This window comes from Enhydra lutris, unplaced genomic scaffold, assembly GCF_002288905.1.
Source record: "Enhydra lutris kenyoni isolate GAN:26980312 unplaced genomic scaffold, ASM228890v2 scaffoldscaffold32, whole genome shotgun sequence".
Taxonomy (NCBI): domain Eukaryota; kingdom Metazoa; phylum Chordata; class Mammalia; order Carnivora; family Mustelidae; genus Enhydra; species Enhydra lutris.
In genome coordinates this window covers 12,067,385-12,090,616 of record NW_019154116.1, presented here as the reverse complement: position 1 = coordinate 12,090,616, position 23,232 = coordinate 12,067,385, and the positions used below count along the sequence as shown (strand labels likewise).

General features: G+C 50.6%; 1 protein-coding gene across 1 annotated transcript in view; it reads left to right on the top strand.

The window, feature by feature from the left end:
* LOC111153388 (ANKH inorganic pyrophosphate transport regulator) overlaps positions 1 to 23,232 on the top strand; it is a 135,583-nt gene that overhangs the window by 98,971 nt on the left and 13,380 nt on the right. The window contains exon 8 of the mRNA XM_022512386.1: positions 1,566 to 1,661. Coding sequence (XP_022368094.1) covers positions 1,566 to 1,661 — 96 coding nt within the window. The remainder of the gene's footprint in view (positions 1 to 1,565; positions 1,662 to 23,232) is intronic.

Below are 23,232 nucleotides of genomic sequence, written 5' to 3'. Positions count from 1 at the left end.
TGTCCCACCACAGGTGACATGTGGCACACCACTGTCCCACCACGGGTGACACGTGGGGCATGCCGCTGTCCCACCACAGGTGACATGGCTGATGCATCAGTGTCCCACCACAGGTGACATGTGGCACACCACTGTCCCACCACGGGTGACATGTGTGGCACATGCCACTGTCCCACCACAGGTAACACATGTGGTACCCTGCTGATCCATCACAGGTGACATGAGTGCTTTGAGGTTGTTGGATTCTTTGGGGTGAGCCCCCCCCCCGGGCATCTCTCTCGCGGGTCCCCCAGGGCCGGAGAGATGGAGAGATGCACCCACTGTGACTTGCACTTCACTGTAGCAGCCGAATCTGTTACTCAGAAAAGCAGATCCACTTTAGAGGCTGGACTTAGGAAAACATAGGCTCGACCAGACGTTTGTGCTGGAGGCATCATGGGGAAGGGACGTGAGAGATCTCCGGCAGCCTCCAAAGGAAAGGAACTGTCAGAGGCTCTTTTCCGAGTGGAACCTGTCTGCGCTTTGCCTCTGTGTGTTTTCTTCAGCGAGACGCAAGCCACGTGCTGGGGGCTGGCTTCTGTCGGTCACCTCTGGGACTGACTGGATCCTAATGGAGGTGGGGGGCTCTTTCCTCCACTGGTTTTCATGGCGAGGGACCAGACACTTGTCTGATCAGGTGGTGGGCATGCTTCACGGAGGCACTGGAATGGTCTCAGGAAGCCTCGGGAATACACAAGAGGACATTTGAGCTGTCCACACTCTTTGCTTAAAATTAAGCATTAACAGAGATGGGCACCTTCTCTACTCAAGAAAGATCGTGCTAAGTGGCAGGAGGGAAAGAGTAGGGTGAGGGGCACAATCCTTTATCCCAGAGAGCCAGTGCCTACCTCACAGGCTTCCATGCCGGCCCCCCGAATACATAGCCACGCCCAGAGAGCTGTCGGGTTGACCAGCACTCCAGCAAGCGGGACCTCAGGGCAGTTAGGAGTAAAAGGTCAGAAAGGCTTTCAGAAACAGATGGGCTGTGCCACTGACATGCCCTCAAAAGGGGGCTTTGAAAATTAGAAGATCCAACGGGACAAGGAGGAGCAAAAGCACGAAACAGGAAAACACCACATGTGTTAGGGGCAGAGCAAGAGCTTCTGTGTGGAATCTGAGGGGGGTAGTCAGTGTGAGGGCAAGCAGGACTGAGAATGCCCACCCGTCCTTCCGGTCCGCTGGTGGGGAGGACGGGGCCCCAGAGGGGAGCTGTGGCTTTGAGGAGATGCCAGGTGACCAAGAGGGGCCGCACGGGTTGGGACCCTGGGCTAGGCTGGGTGGGGGCCCGGTGGCAAGGGGAGCACACATTCAGGAGACTCTGCCTCGCGTCCATCTGTAACTCCCTCTGGTTCATGTTCACGTCCAGCAACCTGACCGATGCCTGAGAGAGACAAAGTGACAGCCGTCTTCCCAGCTGTCAGGGGACATCTATACCTCAGACGCATCAAATAAAACTGAAACAAGACGTTCTTCAAGTGGCATGTGTGGTCAGCTGAGGGTAACCCTGTCCTCTTCTTTCCCCCTAGAATAACCCCAGCAATAAACTGGTGAGCACTAGCAACACCGTGACCGCGGCCCACATCAAGAAGTTCACGTTTGTCTGCATGGCCTTATCACTCACGGTAAGGGGAGAGACTGACAACACCGTGCCCCCTACCGGCATTGTTTTTGGGAATGGGGAATGGCCATTTTAAAGGGAGGACTGTTGTGTTCCATACCTGTGATGCTATACGGAATTAATTAACAACCCAAAATATGAACAGTAGTTCCTTAGGGAGGTCATTGAATCTAGGAATGAAGGGTAGACTTCTGGCAGGTCTGGGGACTTCTAACATGCTGAAAAAAGGCAGACTTTGCCTTTTGTTTTAATAATACTCTTGTCTTACTGAATAACTTCTGATCCCGTTTTCAGCATTCAGAGTCAAGTGTATAAACATCCCTGACCCTCTTCCAAATTTAGTTGGTGTTACTTGAGTTAGCGCAGTAGAAGTTCCTCTCCCCATCCCACTTACGCTGCTTCTGTCTGCTTGCCTGTCAAGATCCCAGGCCCTGGGTCATTCTCGTGGACATAGCCGTGGACCCCCGCGGACAGCCCCGCGCTCTGCGCACAGCCTACATAAACAACACATGTCCTTTATCCATCCCCATGGGTAATTTCAATGTATAAGATACTGTTCAAAGAACTTGGAAAAAATATGTACATGGTCGATAGCCCAAAGCACATGGTATATAATTTAAGGTTGTTTATAGTAGCAAAACAGAAAGAAAAGCACTTTTGTGAACAAACTTACATTGTAGACCATGCCCTTTGAGTTCTAAAGGTGGAGATGACAAGGAAGTAAAAAGAAATGCAGGTCTTTTTTTTTTTTTAAGATTTTATTTATTTAGAGCATATTCGAGGGTCTGGGCATGGGCAGGGTTGCAGAGAGAGAGAGAGAAAATCCCAGACTCCAGCTGAGCGCGACATCCAATGACATGGGGCTCGAGCTCATGACCCTGACCTGAGATAATGACCTGAGCCAAAATCAAGAGTCAGAGGTCCAATCAACTGAGCGACAGCAGACGCCCCAAAATGCGGGTCTTTTGAACTCAGCCCAGTCTTCCTCTTTGTTGTTGGGCTCTGCAATTCCTTCTAAGTCCTGTAGAAATTCTCCGTTTATAAAGTACAAGTATGTTCCGGAAATGCCAGGGGTGTGCAGCTCTCGTCATCGATGACCAGGGCAGAAGGGCTGGTTACGCTGATGAGAGGAACACGGTGACTCTGGCCCCTCTTCCTTTCATCACAAGAACTATTGGCTTGATGAGCCCTGATGGTCCTTATTTATCATCGAGCCCTAAGCACGTTTTAAGCCTTTGATGGATATTTTTCCAAAGCCCATGACTTAATCTTTGATCCACGGATCCTACGCCTGAATAGATTGTAACAAGGGCCACATGAGACTAATAGCCGGTCACGTCACCCATCGTGAGCTTGTGTCCTCAGCGGCCCCTTTGCCCCAACCTGCCCCTCCTGCCAGTCCCTTCCTTCTGACTCTGCTGGAGGAGGCGGGGGAAGGGCCATCAGGAGCACCTTCCTGTGCCACCTCGCCCAGGAGGAATTCCCAATAGTGCGCCTGTGTCGTCGGGACAGGTTACCCCAGGAAACCCTGCTCCCCTATTTGTGTTACTTCTCTGTGGTGTGCAAGTTTTTCCATAGTTCTCTAAAATATTAGGAAAACAGTGAGCAGCCTTGAAACTGTTTAAAAGAGTATTTTAGAAAAAGCCGAGAAGGTTTCTATTCCAGGAACAGACCTCAGCTTTTGGAGACGATGGGAAATGATTGGAAGTCAAAAGTTGAGTTGAACCAAATGCCAGGTTCTGTGACTTGGCCCTCATCCCTCACTGAGCGCCAGTAGCTTTTAGTTGTCACTGGCTCGGCGATCCGGGTCTGACCTCCTCTGGCTCCTCTCACTCCGGTTAAACATCTTGCCCGCCTACAGCTGAGTCGGATGGAGAACTCCACCAGCCTGGGTTTGAAGCTGTTTCTTCTCTGGTCTGGTGCGAGGGCAATAATCTGTCACTCTGAGACAAGCAACTGGTTTATTTCTGAAATGGTGATGATTTAGAAAAATGCCTAGATTTCCCAGGTGAAGATTTTATTTATTTCATTATTCTAATCCCGTACTCCTTCCTGTAACTGGAGTGTGTCAGGTTAGATTTTCCCCATAGAAATGGAGACTCAGAGTCCTTCATTGGAAAGAAACTTGGAGACAAGTGAGCCAAAACCCTTCCTTTCTTAGAAGGGGAAGGGACTCAGAGAGGCTTAGTGACTCACCCGAGCACCTGGAACGGAACCTGCCAGAAGCCAGCCTCCAGGCCCACTCTCCGGGCCCTTTTGTCCCAACTGTGAAGTTTTCAGCAGGTAGGAACCGCTCTCTGGCCCTACACCTCCAGACGTGGGCGTCATGCTTGAAATGGCGGTTTCTTTAACACAAAAAAACAGGAGTATTTGAGTTTGCTGCTCATGAAGTGTCTCACATACATTATGCTTACAATGGTTCAGTCCATTGGTCCAACATCTTAGCCACAGGAATTAACCTTAAAAGACATAGGGGAAAAGTAAGCAACTTTTTTTTTTAAGATTTTATTTATTTATTTGAGAGAGAGAGCATGAGAGAGAGCTTGAGCAGGGGGAGGGGCAGGGGAAGAGGGAGAAGCAGACTCCCTGCTGAGCAGGGAGCCCTGCATGAGGCTCAAACCCAGGACTCTGGGATCATGACCTGAGCCAAAGGCAGACGCTTCACCGACTGAGCCACCCAGACGCCCCTGTAAGCGACTTTTTTTAAATTGGAGTATAACTAACACACAATGTTACATTAGTTTCAGGTGTAGGGTTGGTTTCTGGTTTTTCTTTCCTAAATTAAATGTTAAGCTGTCACTATAATGTGTACATTCCTTTTTGTAGCACTTTCTGTATTCAGTCTTCACATCTGTCGCTCCTCGTAGGCTCTGAAGTGCCCACGTCGGGTGTGCGACGTAGCCACCTTCCACCCCAGGGCCGAGTGTCCTGTCTGACAAAGGAGGTGCTCAATAAACCGCCACTTGAGACTCACCTCTGAGTCAAAGGTACCGATGGTACCCACCCTGGTGAACGACAGTCTCCTTATTTGCCCTCAGTTTATCCGACTTTTAAAGCTTTTAAGAGGTCCTTTCTTCTCAAGTCCATTTTTGTTTTGTTTTAAAGATTTTATTTATTTGACAGAGAGACATACAGTGAGAGCGGGAACACAAGCAGGGGAAGTGAGAGAAGGAGAAGCAGGCGTCCCAGTAAGAAGAGGGCCTGATGCGGGGCTCGATCCCAGGACCCTGGGATCATGACCTGAGCTGAAGGCAGACGCTTAACAACTGAGCCACCCAGGCGCCCCCCATTTTTGTTTTTTTTAACTTTAAAACTTCTTAGTGCTAGGGAACTAACATGACAGAGGCCACCGAAATACTCAAGAGCAGTGCACGTTGTGTTTATTCCAGTGGATGAGGTTACATACAGTCTCTGAGCTTTCTGATGGTTCCAGAACCTTCTGTACATCACCTGGGATCAGAGCACTCTCTAGGGCTCTGCTTCTATGGGCTCGCTGGCTCTTCTCCTCGGGTCTTTGAGAAGAGCTGACTCCAGAGATTCTACAGACACCCAGTGACCCAGGGATGCTGACTGTTTTTCAAGAGAAAATGTATGCTGTCTAGAATAAAAAAAAAAAAATCCATCTTTCCATCAGAGTGGGCTCACTCTTGGAGCCCTGACATTTTGGGGGTCAACATCCACCTTGGCCTGTGAAAAATATGGCTGTGTCACCTCTGACGGTTAATAAGACACTAATACTCCAGTATGCTACAATGCACATCGTTATTCACACCCTAGTGTGGATTCACAATGTAGTTCAGAGTTTCTATCCTACTCCAAAAGTGGTTCTGCCTCATGCTCTTATCTGGGAGAGTTCCTTCACGGAAGGCAGCAAACGTCCATGAAGAGGGATTGAGGAGGTGGGTAGCGTTGAAAAGGACAAATATTCTGGAAGCATCTTCCTTTCGGCCCCTCGGAGCTGCCTTCAGGAAGAAACGCTGAAGGTCCTGTTTGATGGCAGGGAGGGTGAGGGAAGGGGGAGCTTTAGACCCTCCAAGAGATGAGTTTCAAAATGGTAGAACTGTCAGATCAACAGGGGTCCCCTCCATGGCAGCAAAGGAGCAGACATGATGCAAACCGTGTTAGTAAGGTGACTAACTTTTTGCTGTTTGGGGTAAAGGAACACACGACTCAGGAACGTGCACAGCTTAAGGTAATTTGGAAGAAAGACTTTGGATAGTGGGCTGCATTGCGAGAGCTTGTGGTACAGAGGCTGCGCAGAAGAGGGCACATGGCAGAGCAGCCATAAGCCATGTCCACAGCAAAGCTGAGCCGGTGCTGGGATCCGAACTGGTGGCTGGTTGTACCCTGAACCTGCTGCTAGAGCCTGGGTCTCCATCACTTCTGTGACTGACCGTGAAGTCCAGTGATAATCACTATGTCCTAAAGGCTGTTTCTCTAGCGGAAAAGCAGGGGGAACACGAGTCGGAGGAGGCAGTGATGAGCTTGCAGGCAGGAAGCAGGAACAGCATTCCTTCCTCTTGGGGAAAGGCACTGGTAATACCAAACGTGCAGAAACTCACCCTCTTATTAGTTAGCCCCTCTAGATTTGCCCTGAGTCCTTCCTGGCTTCTAGATTTAGGGGTAAAATAGGAACCGCTAGCCAGGGTAGGATGTGTCTTCTCAACAAGCCTTTTGATATATAGACAATGGACTTCGATTCCTGGGTGCTAGGCCAGTTTGATGCCAGTGGATTGACTTGCTAAATTTATCAAACTGCCAATCTACTCCAGATATTTTCTTTACCTATTTCTTTTTTTTTTTTTTTAATGTATTTGACAGAGAGAGATCACAAGTAGGCAGAGGCAGGCAGAGAGAGAGGGAGAAGCAGGCTCCCTGCTGAGCAGAGAGCATGATGTGGGGCTCGATCCCAGGACCCTGAGATCATGACCTGAGCCAAAGGCAGAGGCTTAACCCACTGAGCCACCCAGGCGCCCCTCTTTACCTATTTCTAAAGTTCATAGCCAATCAAATTAAATGGAGAAGTCTTAACATCTTTGGGTGATTTTAGTTGACCAATTTCTATTTTGACTTCACAATAGCATTTTAAGAACATTTGGTATTCTCTTAAGCTCTTTTCTGCTCTAGTTTTGGGGAGCAAGTGCCAAGAGGGCAACCTCTCTGCTGCAAGGGAGTCGGAGAAGAATCCGTGCAAGGCACAGGCTTGGCTGCTGATGAGGCCTCCCCAACCCCCTTTCTACAAAATGGAAATGGGCATCCGTCCAAATGGATCTTGGCAGGCAGAGCTAGGCGGGTACTTTTGTGCAGTGAACAACCTATACAATCATACCCAGCATCCCTTTAACCCAGAGAAAGACAAGAGGAGAAGATGGAAGAGTGCAGGTCAGAAGGAGAAGGGGGAGAGACTATGGGTCAGAAAATGAACAGAGAGGTTGGAAGTCAAGGCAAAATGGAGTAGAGACAGAGGTGAGGGACACAGATAGGTCAGGAGGATGTGAAGGCCCCAGAGACCCCTGGGGCCCTCACAGCCCTCCAGGGCCCTGCCTATCCTCCCAGTACAAATCATTATAAATTCTAGAAGAGTTAAAAAGACAAATTTTTAAGAAATCAGTGAATTTGACAGACTGTCAGTTGGCCAATTAAGCTCTTCCAATTTTTAGTGAGCTGGCCTATTTCAGGAAGGCAGGTATAGAGTGAGAGTCTTCCCAGGCTTCTCCAGAGGTGGCTTTGAGACCCCAGATTCAGACCCTGCCGAGGTCCTGGGATTGTGCCAGGGTCTCCAGAGTATATCCCACTGGCCTCCCTCGTCTTCAGCAAATGGAGGCTGCTTGGTGGTATGTGCGTGTGTGTTGCTGTCACTTAATGTGGGGAGAGAGGGTTGCCACCAGGTACCAGCAGACAGCACTGCCTCACACAATAGGGTCCCAGGCAGGAGCTGTTACTACTGGAGAATCTGGTTCTTTCTAAAAACTTAAAATGGGTTTTTACTCCAGATCCTCCTAAGCTTTGCTTTTTTGACATCATGGGTAGTAAAAAGGGAAAGTGTGAATCTGCCTTCAATCCTGAATCGTCCGTTTCAAACTCTCATGGCTTAAATTGTGTCCACCAAAAATTGCTATATTGAAGTCCTACCCCCCTCTCAGTCCCTCAGAATGTGGAAATAGGTCTTATTTGGAAATAGGTTAAGATGCATTCCCAGTAGGTGAATAAGGAAGGTGTGGGGACTCTAATTCAGTCGGACTGCTGGTCTGACCCAGGGGGGGGCGGTGGGCATCCAGACCATGTGTTGCGGCCAAAAGCCAGGACAGGCCTGGAGGGGACTGTCCCCAGACACTGCAGACTGACTGCGGCACTGCCTCCTCACTGCTGGACTCCAGGCCTGGGAGGCCAGAACCTCAAGCTACCCTAAGCCTTCCAGTTCGGGGAACTCACACCCCATTGTTTCCAAAAGAAAGAATCTTCCTGTAGTCACTGAAGGCCACATGAATTGATCAGCCAAACATAACGATTCTACAACTTGTTTTCTTTTTAATCTCCCCACTTACTGTTTCCATAAGACATCTCTATTCTTTTATTTTCCGACTCTCCATGTAAGATAAAAGTATTTTTCGTGGGGACAGGATGGTCCCCAGATTGATGTAATTAACTGTATCTCTGCTGATAGGGGTTTTTGGGGGCTTGGGGGGTGGGGCGGTGTTGGTATCCCAACGTCCAGGAGAAGCAGCCGTGTTCAATTTAGGTAACTTTGCTCTCCGGCTTTGTTCTGCTTTCCACTAATCGAATGACCTAGTGCCCCTGCACCAGGCCCTCCGTCACGAACACTGGGAAGCCAAAACACATTCCTGCTTTCCCGGGAACAAATTTAGTCGTATTTATTCCCCCAAATTTTCTCAGAACGTTGATACTTCCACTTCTTCCCCTCGGATCTTATAAATGGTATCTGATTTGGCACAAAATGATACAGATTACTTAGTTTCGGTTTACCGGGTCTGAACACACCTGTGTTGTGCAGAGAGCACACGTCCCGGTAAGATGCGGTTGTCCCCACCCGGGGGCGCGGCGGAGTCGCCATCGGCCGGAGAATCCTGCCCGGGCTGAGGGCCGCCGGCCGACCCGCATCCCTGGCGTGCTTCCCAGCCTCCCCCAGGCTCTTCTGGCGCAACAGCAGGTTGATCAGAGTAAGATGACGGTCGTGAACTGTTGCTCCGGCAAAATGGCAAAGTAACCCGGTGGGGATTCATTCGCAGACTTTGAGGAGTCCTCTTTCATGACTCTCCGGGGTTTTTTCAAGCGGTTTTTATTAGTCTCCGCTTACAGTCAGAGCCCGCCCAGACCCTCCAGACAGCCGTTCACAAGAAGATGCACGGACAGCACGAGGCTGATGTCCGCGGCTTCTCGGGTTTCTGACCGCAGTCGCGCTCACACAGCCCCAGGCGCGTGGGGCCCTGGGCGTGTGTGTGTTCGCGGCGGCCGGAAGCTCTGGGTGTCCTCTTGATTAACACTGGTAGGATACGTAGGGCATCAGCAAAGCCGGTGGCAAATACCTCCGTGATCTCGAAGAACGCCACACAGACGTGTGTCCCTCAAGCTGTGTGTGAGATGAGCACATCGAGGACATTAAACACCAGTTCGCACACTACATGGTCATTTCATGTGCTTGACAACGCCGGAGACCACGGGACCCGGGAACAAAGGAGAACAGTCAAAAAACACTCAGGTCACACAGGTATGTCACGGCTCTGCCTCTTCCCGTCCCCTGCCCCTGGAGGTGGACTTGGAAGGTGACTTGGAAAGTCCAGTCGCTTTTAGGTAACGATAGATGGCCTTTGCCTCTCTTTCATCCTCCCTGAGAGATGGCTCTTACCCGACAGGGCTTGGAGAGCTCAAGAGCCTCACAACTCCGAGAGGGGCTCGGAGGCAGGGCTGCGTGTCGCACCGAATGGCCAGGGGGCCAGAGAGAGGGATTGACCTCCAGCTTGAGTTCGGCGCCACAGAGTGTGGTGTTTACCGATGTGTCCCTGAGGTCCCAGCGCCTGGGGTCAAATACTGGCTCCTCCGTGCACCTGCTGGGCGGCTTGGAAGGTCATCCGAAACAGCCTCGGCTTCGCTGGCTGCCAGAAGGACATGATAAAAATACCCACCTTGTAAGACCTTTCAGCTTAGCTCACGTCAGGCGGGCTGTAAGCCAAGAGTGCGGTTCCCGTGCTCGGGGAGTCCCCAAACACGCGGGATTCCAAGGGAGCATAAGATGTCTGCCTATGTAAACAAACAGCTCTGGGTACCTTGGATGCCAATGAGTGCATCTGTGAATTTTTCTAGTTTTACTAATATATCCTTCCAAATTTCTGTGGGAATTTTTGGGGCATTTCGACAAAAATCGGCATCTGGATCGATTTATACATACCTTCTATGGAAGGACCTGATGCATACACAAGACGTATAATACATGCACCATTTTTCTCCCTGAGGCCCGGGAAAGCTCTTCACATGTCCCATCGCACCTTCCTGTCTGTAGGCTCCAGGGCGGGGTACAGGCAGTGCCCCTCCAGCTCAGAAATGTCAGTCACCCCACAGTCTGCTGTGACCCAGCAAGAGAAATCAATGTTTTTCAGTCTTCTGGCTCAGAAGTCCAGTATATCTGTAGACACCAACCAAATATGAGACGTGCCCGCAAGGGAGGAGTTTAAGCCACACACGAATGCATCGCAAACATTGTCCAAAGCCTGAGCTTTGGAATGAAGCTCGAGGCTCTGCTGGTGGCGAGCCTTCCACCAGGCTGGACCCCTGCCGCCTGCCCGGCTCTGAGGCTTCCACGGGGAAGTAAACACACCAAGTCGTTTTGCTCGTGGGATTTCTCATCTCCTGGAGAAGACAGGCAGGACACGGATACGATGGAGTCGGGCAGCGGGGTCGTTTCCCTGGCTGGTGTAACAGTCACCACAGACCTGATGGCTTAAAAAACAACCGAAGTTTGCTCTCTCATTGTTCTGGAGGCCAGAAGCCGAAATTCAGGGGACAGGGCTGCCGCCGAAGGGTTGGGGGCTCCCTCCCTCCTCTGGCTTCGGAGAAGGGCCTGGTCCTTGTGCTTTCCAGCTCCCTGAGGCGGCTGCCTTGGCGGGTGGGCCACGACACTCTGGTCTCTGGCTCCCTGCGCATCCCCCCACCCTCTCGGTGCCTCCCCGGACCCCCCTTTCCCTGGCCCTCACGTGATGTTTAGGGCCCACCCAGACATTCCCAGATAATCTTATCTCAAGATCCTTAACTTAATCACACCTGCTGCTCTATAAAGTGATCGATACTGGTGTGGCCTGGGATCTGGAAGACAATCTATCTTTTCACGGCCCCTCTGCAAAGTGCATAGGGTCCTTTAGAGAAAAAGGAAAGCCAGCAGCGTGAGGGAGAGGCCGTTGCGGACGGGCAGCCGGGGCCAGCTGGGCTGAGCAAACACATCGGTGTGCTAGCAGGTGCCTGTGTGCTCTCCTCTTTTCCGGGTGTATGAGGCCGTCTCTCTTTGGAGAGCATTCCAGCCCCTTTCAGAAGCCCCAGCACTACTCAGTCTTACCTCCTTTCCACAAAATTTTAAATGTTTTCTTTAGGTCATTGTTTTTTGTTTTTACTGTCCCCAGTTACTGGGGGGGGGCGGTCCCTCACTCCCATGTGAGCCTCCTCCTCCTCCTGGCAGGTCAGAGTCCCATCCAGGAGGCTGTCCTCCGTCTCCAACCCCAGCTTCCCCAGATAAGCCTTGTGCGGGAAGGATTAGGGTGGAGGCTGATGGACAAACAGTGACCCAGTGAGTGGTCTGTAGAAATCAGGCATGGGATTGCAACACACCGGGCTGCCTCTGCCACCCTTGCCTTCCCGAGCCCCAAGCCTGGAGGGACATAGGGGCCATCAAGGGCTCGAGGCCACTGCAGGATTTAAGGCGAAGATATCTGGTATTGAAAACATGTTAATCCTAAAGCTTCAGGGCCTCAGGCCTCGAGGGACCCTCCAGGAGGGACGGAGAGCCAGAGAGCAGCATCAGAGAAGGAAGCGGACTGGTGCTTTCTCTGGGACACGCGGAGATAATCGCTTTCAGTGAGGTTCAGATAATCCTGAAATACTTCTTATACTGTTCACACTAGATAAGTCCCCAGGAAGCACAAATCCCAAAGCTACGAACAGGAACTCGGCTCTGCCTCCTCATCCCCTCAGTTCCCTTTGGAAGCTAAGTCGCTGTCCCCATCAGTACGTAGAGCATCCCAAATCCCGGCCAGCACCCGGCTCCGGCCACCTGTTGCTCTCCGGGTCCGAGGTGCTGCTGGCAGAAAAAGCAGCGTCTTGGGGAAGCAAGGTGCCCTGCCTGCAGGCTGGGGACATCTCCATGACCCGCGCTGCCGGCCACTGCCTCTGTGTCCCCCGTTAGGAACCATTTTGCATTATTTAAGGGCCAGTGTTGCATCCTGGGCTCTAGATGAGTGCTCCCATGTCCCGCGTCCATCTGCTTTCCACATGTAGAGGGGAGGGCCTCACATGCTCTGGCCGCACGTCCCTCCTCCCCTCTTGCTGCTTCGTGGGGTTGCATAGCGCATCACCCCGTAAGCATCAAGAATTCCTGCTTCGGAACGCACCCGGTTCAGGGCTGCCTGGCCGGAAAGCCCGTCCGGCTGTGTTCCAGAGCGCTGCCCGTCCGGCTGTGTTCCAGAGCACTGCCGAATCTGAGCAGGCAAACCAGGGAAAGCCACTGCCCCGTGAGACCTTGTCCGGCCGGCCCTGTCTTCAAAGACTTAAACATGTGGCTCATGAGACCTGCTGCTGAACTTCTCCGCGGGCTGTCCGTCGTCCCTCGGCCATCGGGGCAACGGACACTACGGGCCTTATTCCGGCCACAGTACCATGCTGACCCTGTGTCTCCAACAAGGACGGCCTGTTTGAGGCTTTGTTCTGCCTGGTGGCCCCACCCCCGCGCCTGGACACTGCCCGCCCGTTGTTCACATTATCCGGGAGAAGAAAATGACCCTCTTGTGCATGAGGAGGACAAAAAGGACCCAAGGTAAATAAACTGAATTCGAAGCTTTCTCCCTCGCTGCCCCGCAGAGTGTGTAGCGATGGAAGGTTCTTGGTGCCTGATCAGAAGGGGTAAGAGCTGCTCCTTCCCACTGAAGCTCCGCTCTCCCTTCCCACTTTCGCCAGCATCTGCTTTTTAAGGAAATCATCATGGCCCTGCAGATTTCTGGGGCATATTGGTTTGTTGGGAGGAACTCCGAGGAGGTGAAAACAGTGATGATTGGTGCCCAGAATTCCACCAAGAACTTCATCGTGAAATGAGAGTATAAAAAGGTCTTTTCATTGCAGTAAAATGCGCCCAGTGGAACACTTAGCATCTTTTTTTTTTTTATTTAATTTTTTTTCAGTGTTCCATAATTCATTCTTTATGCACCACACCCAGTGCTCCATGCATACATGTCCTCCATAATACCCACCACCAGGCTCACCCAACACCCCCCCAGCCCACTCCCCTCCAAAACCCTGTTTGTTTTTCCAAGTGCACAGTCTCTCATGGTTTGTCTCCCCCTCCCATTTCCCCCAACTCTCTTCTCTTCTCTGGAACACTTAGCATCCTAACCATTGTTAAAGAGCAACATTGTTAGAAGAAAAAAAAAGCAACATTGTAAAGGTTTTCAAGTTCTAAGTGTTAAAGTACATTACATTCATACATACATTGCATGCACGAAGGTCAGTACATTCTCACGGCTGTGCCCCAGCCACCACCGAGGTCCATCCGCAGAGCTCTGCATCTTGCAAAACTGAAACTTGCCACCCACCAAACATCTCCCCGGCTCCCTGTCCCCAGCCCTGAGCACGTTTCAGTTTGACTGTGAACAGCCAACGGAAAATTAAGGCTAAGCAGAAGCTTGGGTTGGAACTTTCTAAACACTCTTCAAATTAGGCAAGAATGGGAAAGAATGAAGAATTCTGCAGCTAACAGGAACGCCCTCTGCAGACTTGGTGCATGGCGCCCCCTGCTGTAGGAAGTGCGTCATTTCCGCTTTGCTCAGAGCTGGGGCTTTGCTCTGGGAGAGGTACTGAGTGTCCTGATGGGGTGTCCTAATGGGGCAGTTTCATTCCATCGAAATGATGGCAGGGATGATTCCGTTTTCATATTCTTGTAAAAAGCTGACTTTAAAATGACATCTGAGAACGTGAACTTTTTACCACGGCTGTGCTTTAACACGGGCAGGGGGATGGGAGTTGTGCGCTGGGGTTGTGCATGGACTCCCTTAGGAATGTGTGCAGGGGAAGATGCGTAACAAGTGTGACTGTCCTCAAGCCACGCTGAGACTATCAAGGATGCCACAGACACTCTGTAACGTGCTTTTCCACATTCTGCATCTCTGTGACAGCTGCGGTCTACCCACCTCGTGCCCCTACTGCTGTCCACCGGCCTGACCTTACAGACTCCGGGCCCTGCACCTCCCCGCTGGCTAGTGCTGTCATACTCGTGACCCTTCCTCTCCAGGTTTTCCTTGTCTGTGACTTTTTCCTCTGCGGAAGTGTCCTGTCCCTCTGCATTGTCCCCTGCTGTCCCTTCTCTGTCAGGATGGATCGGCGGTCCCCTAGAGTGCCAGCCCACAGGACAGCAGCCATGCCCTCTGGCTGTTGCCCCAGGCTTGCCCCCCCCTTCCCACCCCTGTCACCCTCTCACCCCTGTCACCCTCTTCAATGCCGGTGTCCTGAAATGGGGCTCATTGGCCATTTTCACCCATTTTATCTGCTTTAGTCATTCCTGCTCTAGTAAGATAGCATTTTTCTTTTTTCTTCAAAACTGGGACTCACGCTGGTTCCAAGAGGCATCCTGAAGGAATGCTGGGTCATGAGCTCACTGTTCGCACTGGGAAAGCTCTTCGAAAGGACCACGTCTAGCTCAGGTGGCAGCCAGCAAAAGGGAGGGAGAAACTGGACTAGACAGGCCAGAAGGGCACCCACGGTGGCCCCGGGCTCCAGGCTGACGTGGAGTACAGCTCATTCACATCCCACCATATCCCTCCCTCTTCCGGCCTCACCTCTGTCCCCAGGACTTCCCTTTTTTTTTCTTTTTAAATCATTTTTTTTAATTTATTTTCAGCATAACAGTATTCATTGTTTTTGTACCACACCCAGTGCTCCATGCAATCCGTGCCCTCTCTAATACCCACCACCCGGTTCCCCAAACCTCCCACCCCCCCACCTCTTCAAACCCTTCAGGTTGTTTTTCAGAGTCCATAGTCTCTCATTGTTCACCTCCCCTTCCAATTTCCCTCAACTCCCTTCTCCTAACTCCCCATGTCCTCCATGCTATTTGTTATGCTCCACAAATAAGTGAAGCCATATGATAATTGACTCTCTCTGCTTGACTTATTTCACTCAGCATAATCTCTTCCAGTCCCGTCCATGTTGCTACAAAAGTTGGGGATTCATCCTTTCTGATGGAGGCATAATACTCCATAGTGTATATGGACCACATCTTCCTTATCCATTCGTCCGTTGAAGGGCATCTTGGTTCTTTCCACAGTTTGGCGACCGTGGCCATTGCTGCTATAAACATTGGGGTACAGATGGCCCTTCTTTTCACTACATCTGTATCTTTGGGGTAGATACCCAGTAGTGCAATGGCAGGGTCATAGGGAAGTTCTATTTTTAATTTCTTGAGGAATCTCCACACTGTTCTCCAAAGAGGCTGCACCAACTTGCATTCCCACCAACAGTGTAAGAGGGTTCCCCTTTCTCCACATCCTCTCCAACACATGTTGTTTCCTGTCTTGCTAATGTTGGCCATTCTAACTGGTGTCAGGTGATATCTCAATGTGGGGACAAGATGGCGGGGAAGTAGGAGGAGGCGCCTTTTCAACCTGTACCCTAAAGTGAGCTGATTACCTACCAAAGAACTCCGATCGCCCATGAAATCAGCCTGAGAGCAGAATTACACACATCTGGATCTCTACAGGGGCAGAAGACGCCAGTGGGCAGGTAAAGCGGAGTGGGAAAGGCGGACTGACATCGGAAGATAAACAAAAGGGGGAGGAGCCACCAGAGGCGACCGGTTGGAAAGTAACACCCCCAATAGGAGCGAGTGCCCTGCGTCTGGGGACCAGCATGAACTTGGAGACTGGTTGAAAGCACTCCGAAAGCGCAAAAGATCGCGGGGGGGAGATTGTGGGAATCGGGGCGCCTAGGGACAGGGGCTTAAGTCCCCGGTCCCAGGACAGCCTCCCCTGGCGCGGAGCCGGAGAGAGTGCGGCGGAGAAACCCGGTCTTGGTCCATGAGCCGCCAGCGCGCCCGAGATGGCGTGGGTTCTGGCCCCTGTGAGGGGATCGAGCCCCGCCGGCGGCAGGACGCGCGAGCCCGCCTCCTCCCCGGGAGAGGTGCGAAGGCCCAGCCGGCGTCTGCCACACGCGCCATTGTTTCGGAGCCTGAGACGCGCCCCCACACTCTCCCCTGAGAGAGGTGCGCGAAGGCCCAGCCTGGTGCTCTCGGACCTGCGCCCCGTTCTCAGAGCCTGAGACGCGCGCGCGACCCAGCACTTCCCTTTAATACTAACCACAAATTCCTCCGAGCCGACCCTTCCTCTTCTCTCCGCCAGCTCCCTGTACTGTAACTGGGGTCACAGTAACACCCCCCCACTACGACGGGGCTCCCTGCTTCTGCCTGTGCCTGCCCCTGTCAGTCCTCACACAACACCAGAGAGCAGCGGGCCTGTCGGCACAATATTCTGACCATGGCACCCCCATTCTCCACCCCCTTTACCCCCGGCCTGGCCCAGAACCATGACCATGACCCACAAAACCCTCGCTGAACTCCCCACCCCACCCCACCGCGGCCGTATGCATATGGCCAACGCCGTTCCATGCTAAGAATCAAAAGGCCAAATGATGATCCTCAGGTCTTCCTCAGCTCTCCCTGAAGACTCAGGCAAGATAGTCATGGGCTACCCAATAGGGTCCTGCTTTTTCTGATGGCGCCCCTCCACCCGCAAGCAAATCAAATCAGCGTGCCTTCCGAATGCCATGACATGGGACACCGCTCCCCGGGACACTGGTTATGGAAATCGAGTTGTCATGGGGCACCTGGGTGGCTCAGTCGGTTGGGCATCTGGTTTCAGCTCAGGTCATGATCCCAGGGTCCTGGGATCGAACCTTGCATCCGGCTCTCTGGTTGGCCTCCCCCTACCCCTCTGCTGCTCCCCCTGCTTGTGCTCTCTCATTCTCTCTGTCAGGTAAATAAATAAAATCTTAACCAAAAAAGAAAGAGAGAGAGAGAGAAAGAGAAAGGAAAGAAGGAAAGAAGGAAAGAAAGAAAGAAAGAAAGAAAGAAAGAAAGAAAGAAAGAAAATTGAACTGTCAGCCACCTTGTAAAAGCTGCCCCTCGTCCAAATCAGGATTTCTCCCACCCATACCATAAGCACATATTGACTTATCTGGGAAGCAGATTCAGGGGTCCTTTTTTTGCTAAAATGTTTTTCTGACAAAGGAAGAAGATTACATGTGCTTTGTGGAAAACAGGGGAAAGTGCAAGGAAAATAAAATCAATCCTAATCTTACCGCCTACAGATGACTCCACCATTAACATTTCCTTGTGTCCCAGGAAAGCTTTTATGATAACGGCGGCTAAGACTGATTGATCCCGTGGACTCCGCCAGGGGCTGAGAGGGCCCTGAAGGCACAGGGCAGGCTCCTCTGTGTGGAGCCACGGACGTTCTGGTGGTCTGGTCGCCTGCACTGGGGGAAGCAGCCGACACCAGCATGGAAATCCACACAGTGGCCAAGCCCGTGGTCGGGAGCCAAGCTCCTAACCACCTCTGTGGACACGGTGCGGTTGCGGGTTAACCACCGGCTTACCCAGTGGAGACTTAAGTCCAATTAAAAGGATATTGAAATTTCTTTCTAAGTAAAATCTCCAAATAAGAATGATGCCCAGGGCTGACCACGTTAATTCAAAACAGCTGCGTGCGTCTCCCTTTTTCTAACTTCGGGGATCAGAATCTCCGACTCGCTACTCCTCCTGAGCATTGGGGGTCATGAAGACAGCTTTGTGAGTTCCTCAAAGGCATGGTCAACAGCTTCTGGACATGAAGTCAAACCCAGAGCTCTTGGCCGTGGTTCTTTGTGGAATGGGTCCCTCTCGGGACGTGCAGACACTGCTGTGCCACGGTGGCTGGGTTTAGAGGCTTTCTGCGTTCAGACCCTGACGGAAGCAACTGGCTTCTTCAAATCCCATTCCCAAATCCTCGTTCCAGGGCAGGGCAGGGACTGACTCGGTGGGTGAGGAAGCATGGCTTGGAGAGGACGCCTTTTCTGTGGTTCTGGTCACATTGACTCAGACTGTAGGGTCTTAGACCCAGGAGGGGAATTTCTGTAAGGCTTAGGGCTTCCTTCGCCCTCTGAGCATGCTGTAATCCCGTTTGAGGATTCTAATACACGGCGGAACTTGGTCATAGCTTAGATCATCGTTATACAAATCTGGAAGTGAAAGGTTAAATACTGCCCCCATCACAGAACAACTACGTCCAGGTGAGGCCAGCCTAACAGATCACCCCTCTGGGGCACACCGTCATTCAAACCATGACCGTGGCCTCTATACCCGCTGGGAGCTTCCTGTCCTGATGGTGAACGAGAGGGCTGTGGTCCGGAGGTGGTTAGTTTCTAAAGAGGCTAATGCAATGAAAGGAAAGGAAAAGCAGGAGATGGGCGATCGTGAAGGTAGAAGCTCTGTCTGGAGAGGTCCATGCTCTGCTAGAGAAGAGTATATCTCGAAACTTAACTAAGTATTTCCAAGTTCAAAATAGAAATGTCAGAGTCAGTGGCCTGGTCCTCAGAAAAAGAGTCACAGTCTGTCAAATAAAAGAGGAATGTGTCACGGATCTTCTATTTCAATAACCTTTTAGCATTGTTTTAGGTTTACAGAAACTTGGCAGAGGCAGGTCGGAGAGCTACCTCACTCCATCTTGCTCCACGAGGGCCCGTGCGAGGCACCCACACGAGAGGCCAACCCCACCATGAAGTAAACTCCAGGGCTCGTTCCAATTTCACCAGCTTTTTCCTCGTGTCCTTCTTGTGTTCTAAGGTCCCTGCGGCGTGACCACATTACAGTGAGCCTTCCCGTCCGTTAGCCTCCTCTGGTCTGTGAGAGTCTCTCAAACTGGTTTTTGGTGGCCTTGAGAGTCTGAGGAATACTTGTTAGGTCTTCAATTTGGGTGCGTCTGAGGTTTTTCTCTGTTAGAGTGGGCTTATGGGTCTGGGGGGAGGAAGCCGACCAGGTGAAGAGCCGTTCCCCCATCTTACCGAGAATATGTGCAGTCAACATGACTTAATCGCTGTTGACCTCAGCCTTGATCGCTTGGCCAAGACCGCGTTCGCCGCTTCCCCACGGAAGGCGCTGTCTCTCGGAGGCAGTGGCTGTGGTCAGCCCACGTTTCGGGAAGGGGAGGTATGCGCCACCCCCTTGAGGCCTCATCCAAAAGATAAATCATGTGGCAGTCTGTGTGGGAGCTTTGTCCCTATTTGTTTAAATCAGCTGGATCCATGGGTGGTTATTGTATACTGTGGGTCATAATTCAATACTGTATTATTCTGGTGTTCAAATTGTTCCAGCTCCAGCTATCGGGAGCTCCTGTGTCCTTTGACACGTTACTCCAGGCAGATCATCTCGTATATTTCCTGCCCCGATCTTCGAATAAGCCACTTTTCTAAGAAGCTCTGGTTCCTTTTATTGGAGAATAAATAGAAAAACGCAGACCTGGGCACTGAGTGGGTTGTTCCATTTTGCTGGCTACTTCCTAATGAGATAATATTGACAGCAAGCTCTGCAGGGGGGAAAAAAAGCCAACCACACACCTGCTCCAAGGAGAACAAATTCTGTTCATTGTCCGTAGTTTATTAGGTTTGTGTTCTGGTTTGGAAAAGTCAATGTCATTAGGCTCTGCAAATATTTGAGGAACATGGCATGTCATGGTCAACTGGGAGGGCATGTTCCCAGGGAAGCCACCTCTGGGCAACTCATTAGAATGACACTTTTCCTGAAATGTTCTTTGTTAGCTTAACTTCTGAAGCTTCTTGTTTTCGGAAACAGGCTGGTGAGAGGTGATCTGGTTGTTATTCTTAGGGGAAGATGACAAGCAGATCGCTACTGATGGCCGTTTTTAACCAATACCACGCCTACTTCTAAGTCGCACGTATTCCTCTCTGGGCGATGCAGGGAATAGTGACTTTTTCAGGAGCTTGCTGGAAGGCAGCGGGCGTTTTCATGCTGGAAGCACAGCAAAGGCAAAGGGACCATATTTAGAAATTTGGGGGAGAAGGGCACCTGGGTGGCTCAGATGGTTGGGCGTCTGCCTTTGGCTGAAGTCATGACCTCCAGGTCCTGGGATCGAGCTCCATGTCAGGTTCCTGGCTCGCTGGAGAGTCTTCCTCTCCCTCTGCCTCTCCCCCTGCTTATGCTCCCTCTGTCTCTCTCTCAAATGAATGTACAAAAAATCTTTAAAAAAAAAAAAAGAAGAAGAAGAAGAAGAAGAAATTTGGGGGAGAAAAGAAAGGAAGCATTGAGATAGGCAGTTTTCCTTCTCTTTGAATAGTTACCTGGGATTGCTCAAGCCCCAGACCAGACTGATGGCTTCCAGCTTCCTTGTTCTAGAAGAGCCAGTCTAGGCTCTCGTGTATGTGACTGAAAGCTCCAGAGAGGCACCTCGGTGGCATGTGGCCTTGATGGGGACTTTTAAGGGGTCCTTGGCATGGATGGAGACCAGATGGAGACCGGAGTTGCTCCGTGGGTCCAAGTCAAAACCGTGAAATTTTGGAAGTGAAATACCAAGCCGCTCTCCCAGAGGATCTGTTAGCGACCCACTAAACCTCACCGTTTGGTTTGCAAGGGACCAGCACGGCAACCCCGTCCAGGCTGAGATGAGTATAAACATGTCGGGTGACAGGGACCCGCTCGCTGTTGCTGTGTCCTCGGATTGTACTCCCTCCTTCAACAGTTTACGGATAATCTCATCAAAGGCAGTGAAATCTTCCAGACAAACATTATCCATGTGGAGAAGCGAGGGGGAGGGTTTACTGCCTTGGCCGCAGACACTTCCTTGTACCACCAGCTCAGACACGTGGTTACACCCGCCTTTTTCCTGGGTTTGTTGAAACTTAGCGGCGACTTTACGGTGACTTACAAAACACAGAGAGAGTGCAACGTGAGCATTATCTCACAGAAAACTGCAGGCTAGAGTAGAAATACAGCATGCCAGCGATTCTCCTGGAAGCCTACGTTTTTAGGAGAATATGCCCAAGGTATCTCCCTCCAACCAGGAAAACCCAGGATGGCTTGCCCTCCACAGCTCCTAAGGCACAAAGCAAGTCCAGACTTGCGGTGATGCTCACTTATCTTAATCTTTACGGCTTTGCTGCAATGGAAAATATTTGGAAGGACAGATGATCTGTCTCTTCATCAGGGAAATGAATGGTGTCCCAGTCCTGTGCTCAGTGTCATTTTGAAGTTATAATTGCATGAAATTACCTCCCTCCCTCCACCCGCCCCTCCCCGAGCTGTAGGCGTGCATCTCAGCATTTCAGGCTGGCAGCTTTGCGGTGGAAAAAGATGACAAGGCCACCTGTCCGGGACACTAGGTAATAAATTCTCGGGGTTCTGCGTTGCTGGACGTAAGGAAGTACTTTTCCCTTCGTGTCAAAAACAGGGTGTGAGAATTGGCATTAGGCAGGAGGGTTGAATGATTGTACAACTGTCACTTTTGAAAAGCAATGGAATATTCTTTCCAGATGCTGAAGAATGCACCAATAGAATAAAATGTCCATTACATTTATAAGGTACAACATATTTATAATAGATCTTCCAAGGTATTTGAGAAAATACTTCAGGACAACATAGGTAATGAGGCCAGCCTAATTCCATGAAACTTAATTTACCCAAAGACTAAAGGAGAGGGTATTCTGAAATTTCAGCGTTCTGTTTTTATATGATTGTGATTCGTTGGAACGTATTCACTTTCATTTTATTTTTTTTTAAAGATTTTATTTTTATTTATTTATTTGACAGACAGAGATCACAAGTAGGCAGAGAGGCAGGCAGAGAGAGAGAGAGGAGGAAGCAGGCTCCCTGCGGAGCAGAGAGCCCGATGTGGGGCTCGATCCCAGGACCCTGGGATCATGACCTGAGCCGAAGGCAGAGGCTTTAACCCACTGAGCCACCCAGGCGCCCCTCACTTTCATTTTAAAGAAGACTCACTTGTCCCTGAAAAAAGGGAGAGAAAATATTTGGTGACGTTGGCAAGTGGTTAGCATTCTCTCCCAAAGTTCTGTTATTACATGTTTTAATTCCGGGATTGTCGATTATACACACACGAAGGTTAAAAAGTCAGTTCTCTGAGGATTGTTACCAACAGCCTTTCCCCCAGCCTGCGCACTCCTTCTTGTACTTTGTACCCAAAGCCCCTTACCGCCCCCCAGCTCTTTCGAAGAGTTCCAACTGTGGCAAACTCTAGACAGCCGAGCTCTGATTCCCCACTTTTCTAAAAAAAAAAAAAATTGTAGTTTTTCCTGGACCTTCATCATTTTCCTCACTGGGTCTCCTCTTCCAGCCAGTTTCAGTGCAAATCTGCTGACCTCTGGGCCTGTTCTCGGCCCTTCTGGGGTCTTCCCTGACCCCATCCCAGGGATTCCCCAGGCCTTTTTCTTGAGATCAATCCCATATCTTTTTCTTCATCCATGACTCCTCCCTTTCTCTGGCAGTGGATACCCCCAGCGGCTTCTTGAAAAAATGTTGTGTGGGAAGGAAATTCTTTGAGGCCTTGAACATGTGAAGATGTCTTTCTTCCAACACACTTGATTGATTCTGAGTTCTAGGCTAGAAACCATTTTCCGTCCGAACTTACTGCTCCGCGTCTTCTGACTCTCGGTGTGAGCTTTCTAGCTGTCTACCTCTGGGAGCTCCTAGAATCTTCTTGTCTCTGCCTCCAGCATTGCGTGTGCTCTACTTGGGGGTCTTCCTTCATCCATGATGCTGTGTCCACTGATGGACCCCACGAAGGTCTTCAGAGTTGTGTGGTTCAGCTCTCAGATTTTCACTGTTCTTTCTGGAACTCGTATGATTTGAATGTTGGGCCTCTGCGATGGGTCTTTGTTTTATATATTTCAAGCCCATTCTGCTGTTCTTCCCATATCTTTGTCCTGCTCCATCTTTGTTGTAGATTTGTTCAAAAAGTTGAAGAAATCAATCAATCAAGTGTGTTGGAAGAAAGACATCTTCACATGTTCAAGGCCTCAAAGAATTTCCTTCCCACACAACATTTTGTCAACATTTATCTTACTGTCATTTTGTGAATTTTATTTCTGATTTAATCTTTCTAATTTTCAAAAGTATTTTCTTGCTCTTTAAATGTCTTTTTAAAATAACATTTCCATTTGGGCCTCATTTCACGGGTGCAGGATCTTCTATCACTCTGAGAATATCAGTGGGCGAGAGTTTCCTCTCTCCCCCCACCGTGTGTGTGTGTATGTGTGTGTGTGTGTGTGTGTGTGTGTGTGCGCGCGCGTGTGTGTCCATCTCTCTGTCTCTC